The 8,509-nt window shown below is 54.1% G+C and overlaps 1 protein-coding gene across 1 annotated transcript in view; it reads right to left on the bottom strand.

The window, feature by feature from the left end:
- The window catches only part of BAG3 (BCL2 associated athanogene 3), a 10,920-nt gene extending 6,374 nt beyond the window's left edge, over nt 1-4,546 (bottom strand). Inside the window, exons 1-3 of the mRNA XM_006754958.2 lie at nt 4,493-4,546; nt 2,167-2,493; nt 399-794 (exon numbers count right to left, since the gene is read on the bottom strand). Of these exons, the coding sequence (XP_006755021.1) occupies nt 399-794; nt 2,167-2,493; nt 4,493-4,546 (777 nt within the window). The remainder of the gene's footprint in view (nt 1-398; nt 795-2,166; nt 2,494-4,492) is intronic.
- Between the last annotated feature and the right edge of the window lie 3,963 nt (nt 4,547-8,509).

Here is an 8,509-nt window from a genome sequence, read left to right as displayed (position 1 = left end):
GGGGATGAAGGAGCAAGCTGCCTGGAAGATGAGGCTGTGGCTGGGGTGTGGAGGGCCTGAAAGGCGGGCACTAAGACACCTGGGCGCTAGGTGTGTGAGTGATGATGCATTCTGCCCAGCTGTTTCCCATTGTGATGGTTGGAGCCTGTCCCCAAGGCAGATGCACTGAAAAAAGAGCAAAAGCTATAGAAAGCACTGAGGATGTACAGCCAGCCTTGGTCCTGTATTACTTAGTGACCAGCCATTTTAGGATCTCACTTTCCCCTGTTACATGTATGGGACCCAGGGAGGCCTGATTGGGACGGGGGTGGGGGGTGGGGTGGCAGAGAACTTGCACAGAGCTCCTCGCCCCTAAAGAGATGCTGCCGTAGCTAGTCTGGCAAGACCAACTCTCCTACCTGAGGCCTGTTGACCACGGTTTGCACACGCCTGGGCGACGGGGAGTGCGCTGGTGTGCTGCCTCTGGCTGGGGAGCTCTCCCGGCTGGACGCACCCAGGACAGGCGATCGGAATGGGGATGTTGCCCGCCGGGGCTCCCCCTCATCCCCCTGGATCTTGTGGTACACGGGCTGGTGGGTCTGGTATTCACTCTGCTGAGCTGGGTGATGGGTCTTCTGGGCCTGGTGGAAGGGCTGGGCTGCCGGCCGGGAGACGTTCTGCTCGTGGATCACAGGGATGGGGATGTAGCCCCGGGGGAGCTGGTGGCTGCCCAGGCTGCTCCTGCCGGAGGAGGGGGGCAGGCTGGCTGAGGAGGACGAGGATGAGCAGTCTGAGGTGGCTGGAGACTGGGATCGCTGCAAGACATAAAGGGTAGAGGTGTGGCCCCATACAGGACCCTCTGCCTGGCACTCTGACCCGCCTCCATTATGTGCTCAGGGCAACAGGTCTCACAGGACCTCCCATGTGTAAGCCTTTGTTTTCAAACTGTAGTGTTTGGGCTGAGCGCCCTGCAGTCAAGGGGCCTGGGTTCCGATTCTGACCAGCTCAACCGCCTCTGTATGGTTCCACCACACAGAAAAGGGCACCCTCTCCCTCACCGGGCTGGCCTGAAGCTTAAGTAAAACAACCTGTGTATGTGCTGGGCACAAGTCCCACAAACAAGAAGCGTGCGGCACATTGTATTTGTTATTCTATGTCGTTTCGCTTCCTTCTTCCTGTTAACCCTTTCCCTGCTAATCCACAGAGAACTCAGCAGGGCACAGGGAGCTGCGTCCCCCGCGTGGCCCAAGACAGGCCAGGCCCCTTCCCTTCTATTCACATAGGAAACCAGGAGGGCGTTTCCCCGGCCGGCTCCTGAGGGTCCTGCTAGCACAAATTCGTTAAGATTTCTCTGATGTGTCACTTCTGGTTTTTACAGCAAAAACATTCCAAGTATAGGTGCTGCTTCTCCAAGAAATGCCACGCGCCTCCCAGCATTCTGTGTTAACCGTGGCTTTTTACCCCAAGCAGACAGCGGAGCCAGGCCCCCGGAACAGAGCCGAGGGAGGCAACCCCAACGCTGGGTGCAGACACGGGGCGAGCATTCGTGCCTAAGACTGTGCCAATGTCTGCAGCCAGGAGAAGCAAGAGGACTTACCGCTCAGGAACCCTCCTGGGTCCACTGGCCCTCAAATCTCGGCTAAGCACCGATTCAGAAGTAGTGGCTTCAGCCTTAAAACCCTACCACAGAGCAGCCGCCTTCCTGACTCCCTATTCTGGATCTCTGTTCAAACCATGGGACCCTGTGAGGGCAGCTATGCTGTCTCATTTTCATACCAATATAGGTCCAAGCAGCTAATCCTTCTCTGTAAGCATTGAGCTTACTAACAAATAGCTCGGTGTTTCTGAACTAGAAAGGAGCAGCAGGTTAGGAACCAGACCGCCAGGCTCGTCCTAGCGATGACACATCTGGACCAAACTCCTTACCCTTCTGAGCCGTAGCCCCTGAACTACAAAAACAAGCCATGATCCCTGCCCACCTGAAACACACCTGTCCTGTGCTGGCGGGCATGTGGGCTGTCGTCGAGCTGGCTTTGCTGGGTGACCTCTGCTGCTGCAGGCCAGGCCCAGATGCCCTGCATTTTATCAGGTGCCAGGCCCAGGGTGCTGGCAGGGTCTGATGCCAGCCTAAGGAACACAAGACTCCCAGGTCGCATTCACAGGCCCAAGAGCTAGGCCTCTCCTTACCTCGGGTCTGTGGGAGGCTGGGGGCTGGGCTGCCGCAGCTGCTCCCGCCTGTCCACACTGTTTGTCGGGCTGGGTGGCTTCCGGAGCTCCCTGCAGAGGTGACTGGGACCTCTGAGGAGCCGCAGTGGCGGCCTCGGTTCGGAATCGCTGGGCCCCGGGCTGGGGAACGGCAAAGAAATGGTGCGGCGGCCGGCTGTTGAGGCCTTCATGGAGGACAGGAATGGCAATGTAGCCTGGTCGGAGATGGGGGTACACAATCTGGCCTTCCCTAGCGGGCAGCAGCCGGGGGCCCTCCCGGGAAGGGCCATTTGCAGAGGACGGAGTGTCCTAAAATAAAAGGAGAACACAGACGGGTTAGAAACTAGGATGGAAACACTTCTGAAGAGGAAAGAACATGGTGCTGGGCGCCCTCATCTTCCAGAGGGACCCCAGCCCCCCAGCACCAGCCAGCTCAGCCGGGCACAGGGAGCACAGCTGCCCCCTCTCCTGCCAGACCCCCCCTTCCCTACAGAGGCTGCTCTCTGGCCAGCAGGTTAAGAATTAGAGACATCAGGGGAAATCAGATGGGCTGAGGTATCTGCTGAGCACAAGAGAGGTCTCCCTCTCCCACTCTGGGAAGACAGGGCTCGTTTCTGGGGCAACCAGACAGCACTGTGGGCAGGGAAGCCACTGTCTATCCCCCAAGCCTTCAGGGACCCAGATGCGAGGAGGTGTGCGGAGGCGTCAATCCCAACTCGCTAACCAGAACCAGCTCCTCTGCTTCTCAAAGGGCCTCCCCGCCCAAGCCAGTTTGGCGCAGTGGACAGAGTGTCAGCCCTCAGACTGAAGGGTCCCGGGTTTGATTCTGGTCAAGTGCATGTACCTTGATTGCAGGCTCGATCCCCAGCCCTGGTCGGACGTGTGCAGGAGGCAAACAATCGATGTGTCTCTCTCACATGATGTTTCTTTCTCTGTTTCTCCCTAGCCCATCCACTCTCTAAAAAGGAAAAACATCCTCGGGGAGGATTAACAACAAGGCCCCCCGGTTTCCTAACAATGCAGAGTTGCACTGGCCTCAAACACAGGCCACAGCTTGGAGATCTTTGCAGAGAAGGGGCAGCAGGGGGAAGCTGCTTTCTCTGGAATATTTTCAGAACAAGCTCCGAGAGAGAGAGAGAGAGAGAGAGCATATTGAGAGAGAGAGAGAGAGAGAGAGAGAGAGAGAGAGAGAACGAACACACAAGGAACGCAGAAGCTGCACAGGATGAGAACAAAACCCAGAGATTACATGTGCTGGATTTCTGATGCCAACAAAGCCTGCTTGGTGAGGAGCGGCTGGGGTCCCCCATGTCCTCTCAGGAAGCTCTCCCTTTAGTGGCCTGGCTATTTTGGGAGCCTGGAGAAGGCCAAGTTCCAGATGTACCACAGAGAGATCTTGTTTCAGATGACAAGGCTGGCCAGGCAATGTCACTTCTCACCAGGCAGAGGCTGGGCAACCGAAGCCGGGAGCCCCCAGCTGGGTCCTGCCTGTCTCCTGAGCATTTCACAGGTTGGGGCTGTGGATTCGCGCCACTTACTGGTATGCACATCCGAGGGGATCAACTATTAAGAAGGAGCGCGATCCCCACTTCAGAAGGCATCTCTGCACCGGGGACAAACGCCCAAGGCTGAGACGCTAGGAGCTTGCTGGGTGTGTAACTCGGCTGCCAGTGAGAGAAGCTAAGGGCCGATCTGCATTTGAGCGGTGGACACCGTAATTCTGCCATGTTTCTATATTTGTGTGCACCAGTGGCTGACCCGGAATTTAGCCCTTTCAAGCCCATCAATGCTTCCCTCCTGCTGAGCCCCCGCCCAGGGCCTCCAGCACCCAGGAGAGGCAAGGGTGTCGCAGTGTCCTTGGGGACACCAACTAAAGGCACTCTCAGATTAGAATACCCACGTGCTCAGGGCAGCCGCATTATTTTAGCCTGCTCAATTCTGAGGTCACCCAAGAGCAGGGAGTGCGTCCAGGTTTCACATTCAAAATCGAATTCCTGCCATGAGACTGGCACCAAAGGGAGGCAGCAAGAAACACCAGGAAGCCCTGTGCTACATGGTGTTGGCTCCTAGCATGCCGCCAGGCTCAACCCGGGGTCTGGACAAGTTGTGGGAGGTCTGTGCTGGCTGCCCAGGGGCACTGCCTCCTCCAGGAAACCACAAAAGCCTCACGCATCTGCACACTCCACGGAGCTGGGCAGTTAGCAAACCCTCATCCACTGACTACCGCCTAGTGAACGTCCTGCTCCTGAGGTGCTCGGTACGATGAGCGGCCAAACCAGCAAGTGCGATCCCTGCCCGCTGGGCTTACCCAGGACAGGTCAGCCCTGGCCGGTGTGGCCCTGTTGGTGGGATGTCGTCCCATGAGCCAGGAGGTTGCTGGTTGGATTCCCGGTGGGGGGCGTGCAGGAGGCAGCCAATTCATGTTGTGCTCTCACATCGATGTTTCTCTCCTTTCTCCCTCTCCCTTCCTCTCTCTCTAGAAATCAACAAACTATTCTTAAAAATAAAAGAAAAGGCTTAAGGCTGAATTAAACAAATGGGAAGCCCCACTACCTGGACAGCACGGGAGGCCTTGCAGATGGGGAGGCGTGTGGGCAAACACGCAGGCTTTTCTGGTTCGGATGGGTCTCTGCTAGGGGGTGACGTTCATTCTGACCTCCGTTAGTGACAGTTCTGGGCAATGCTCTCAACTCTGTGAGCCCTCCCCCCCTTACCCAGGAAACGGAGCTGGCAATGCCCACGTCACAGGACTGCTGTGAGGTCTTATGAGAATCCAGAGAGATGGGATGCCCATGTGAGTTCCCTCCCTAAGTGGGCATGCGACTGTGCTACTCACACCCCAAGTGTCAAAGGAACCAAAACTGAAGGACAGTTACCAGACGGTGACTAGAGTCAGAATGATGGCTCCCCAGAGGAAATGGTAGGGACTGGGGAGTCTTGAAAGGACCTTTTGAGGGAATGGAAATGGGTAGTGATACATGGGTGCACGCCTATGTACAAATCTACCAAACCATGAACTTCTCTGGAACACCCCCGCCCCCCCCTCCATTGCCCGTTCCCTGCCACATTCCACCTGCACCATCTGGTTTCCACAGGTGAGGCTGCCAACCCTCCCCCAGCCCCACGGCCAGCCATCAGCTGTGCCTCCAACCCAGACCCTTCCAGGCCTGGCTGAGGGAGGGCTCCTCCTGGGGAAGCCCCTGGATCCAGGAGGCCCTGGGGCGGCCTGCCAAGAGCTGTGCATTTTATGCCTCTCACTGAATAATTCTGCACCTCAAGGAGAGAGAAAAGGCAAGGAAGAGGAAGGCGGGGGAGTAATGTTGTCTGCCTGAGGGCTGGACAGCAGACTGATCCCCAGAGCGATATTCTGCCCGGGTGCCACGTCGGGGTCAGTGGAGGAAAGCCTGTGGTCACTGTAGGCAGGTGTGGGGGTCAGAGCAGCACTGAGAAGGGGGTGGCCCTTGAAGGGAAGTGCTGAGCTGAAAGGCTGGAGAGGCCCCATGTCCTCTGTGTGTGAGCTGCTGACAAGTGACCTCACCAAGACAGGAGGAATCGAAAGGAGAAACCAGGACATGTCAGGAAATAAGAGAAGTCAGGGCAGAGCTGGGGACAAGGGCATGACCCGGGAGGAAGAGGGAGGGAAGGGGCCAAGATGCGAGTTCTGAACCTGGACTCTGGACAGGTGGAAGGCAGGGATGGTTACGGGCGGCCGGGAGTATGCCGCTCCTGCAGTGCTGAGGCCTGCACTCCTGGCTCCGTGTGAATGAAATGCCCCCTTTTCCATTTAATAAAAAACCACGGTGACAGACGGAGCCTTGACTTGGGGTGGTGAGCACACGATACAATATACAGGTAATGTACCATAGAATTGTACCCCTGAAAGCTATATAATTTTATTAACCAACTAGAGGCCCGATGCACGAAATCTGTGCAAGGGTAGGCCCTCACAGCCACCCTTTGAAATCTATATAATTTTATTAACCAACTAGAGCCCTGATGCACGAAATTTGTGCCAGGGTAGGCCCTCACGGCCGCCCCACTGCTGCCTTGGCCCTCGCAGCCCCAGCTTCGTCCAGCAGGTTGTCTGGACGGTCATTCTGCTGTTCGATCTAATTAGCACATTAGCTCTTTATTATATAGGATGTCACCCCTATGCATTCAATAAAAAATAAACAAGCAAACCAAGCATCTCTTCATGAGCCTCAAGTCTAAAAGGCAGTGCCTTCCCTCCCACTATGGTGGGGTTTTGTTTAGCAAATCACTGCTTTAGGTAAATTAATAAGTCACATCAGTTTTACAGAGCAGACAACTAAGTACGCCCACAGGGACAGAGAATTAAACCAAGAATGAAACTCCCGCCTGTAACAAGGTCTGTCCAGGAATGCGGACCCACCTTCTAGTGCAGGGGTGGGCAAACTTTTGGACTCGAGGGCCACAATGGGTTCTTAAACTGGACCGGAGGGCCGGAACAAAAGCATGGATGGAGTGTTTGTGTGAACTAATGTAAATTCAAAGTAAACATCATTACATAAAAGGGTACGGTCTTTTTTTTCAATAGTTTTATTCATGTCAAACGGCCGGATCCGGCCCGTGGGTTTGCCCACGGCTGTTCTAGTGTGTCTCTCACTAGGGCCTGATCAACAGCAGTGGTTACTAACTAAAAAGCACCGTCCGAAAGGTCATTAAATTGCCCTTCCTAGCTTCTATGGTGTTTTCATCACAACACAGTAAAAAATAAATATTTTTTAAATTAAAAAAAGTTTTAAAATATGTAACATTTATGATCCTCCTAGAATATGACTCAAGTTCTAGCCCCTCCTAGAATATGACTCAAGTTCTAGCCAAGTCCAGAAAAAGCCTATTGTTTAAGCCAGAAGCTTTCACAGACGACTCACTATCTGCCCCCTCTGACTTCATGGGGACCCCACCTCCTTGGGGTTCTTCTGTGTGATCATGTGACAGGGACTGAGCATGATCACATGATAGGGCCAGGCATGATTACAGTGACCTAGCAGATGAGGGCCAATCCTTGCCTCATCATGACCTGCCTGTAGCTTAAGGAGTGATGATGGCACCACAGGAATTATTTTCTTTCTTTTTTTATTCATCCTTACCCGAGGATATGTTTAGAGAGAGGAAGGAAGGGGGGAGGAGGGTAATTTTATATATATTTTAATCCTCACCCGAGGATATGATTTTACTGATTTTAGAGAGAGAGGAAGTGTGAGAGAGAAACATGGATAGGTTGCCTCCCGTAAGCGCCCCGACCGCCCCGACGGGGGATGGAACCTGCAACCTTTCCGTGTACAGGATGACACTCCAACCAGCTGAGCAGTCCGACCAGGGCAGGAATTGTTTTCCAGGGAAGCTCAGCTCATTATCCTTATCTTTGGCCAAAGACAAGGAATACACACATACACACGAACCCAATTAGGAGGAGGGGGTCAATGGGAGGAAGAGGGGACTTACGTAATACTTTTAACAACAAAGAATTACTAAAAAAAACAAACAAAAAAAACCACAATTAGGAAATAGCCGACACCCTGACTTCGCTGCTTCTCTCACTGCATTAATTTATAAATTCATAAAATTTAATTCTCCTTCCTCGTTTGCACACACAGTAAAATCCTCCGCGGTGTGTCTCAGAGAGCACCAAACACCTCCATGAGGCAGCCAGGACAAAAGCAGGAAGAGCTACCCCCGATGAGCCACAATTTGCCCTCCTGAGTACAAGGTAACATTACTAGAGAAGCCTGGGGTTGGGATCCGAGCGTGGGTGAGCCCGGGAATTTACGTAAGCCTTGTTTGCTCAATAGCACATCCAAGTTCATTACTTGTTTTTATCCCAATGTGGGCGCTGGGGACAGTGAGGGCACGAGGGAGGAGGCTGCACTGGGTCCTAATCCAGGTTCTGTCCTAACAGGTATGCGACGTAAGCAGCTCGCATCCCCTCTCTGGTCCTCAGTTCCCTCAGCTATAGAAGGAAGGGGAGGCCCAGATGTTTTGTAAAGCAGTGTTTTTCAGACTCGGGGGGCGGGGAGGGGGGGCTTCAGAGCACCCAGGAAATAAAAAATTAAAAAAAAACCCGTTGAGCCCAGCCCCAACCAAGTCTGATTCAATAGGCGTGGGACGGCCGACCGGAAGTGCGCTGAGAAGCACTGACCTAAGGAAGTTCCCTCCAGCACTGCCAGGCTCAGTGGCCTGATTCCCCAGGTCCCCACTTGTGTAGTACGTTATCTACGTAAAGCTCAAAACAAGGAAACGGGGATTTCACGGAAATCTAGAAAAGACCACTCCTCCTGCACCGTTAAGTCATATCAGAAGG

The sequence above is a fragment of the Myotis davidii genome, unplaced genomic scaffold, assembly GCF_000327345.1.
Source record: "Myotis davidii unplaced genomic scaffold, ASM32734v1 scaffold72, whole genome shotgun sequence".
In the NCBI taxonomy this organism is placed as follows: Eukaryota; Metazoa; Chordata; class Mammalia; order Chiroptera; family Vespertilionidae; genus Myotis; species Myotis davidii.
Note: the sequence above shows the minus strand (reverse complement) of the source record. Positions and strands in the feature narration are given on the sequence as shown.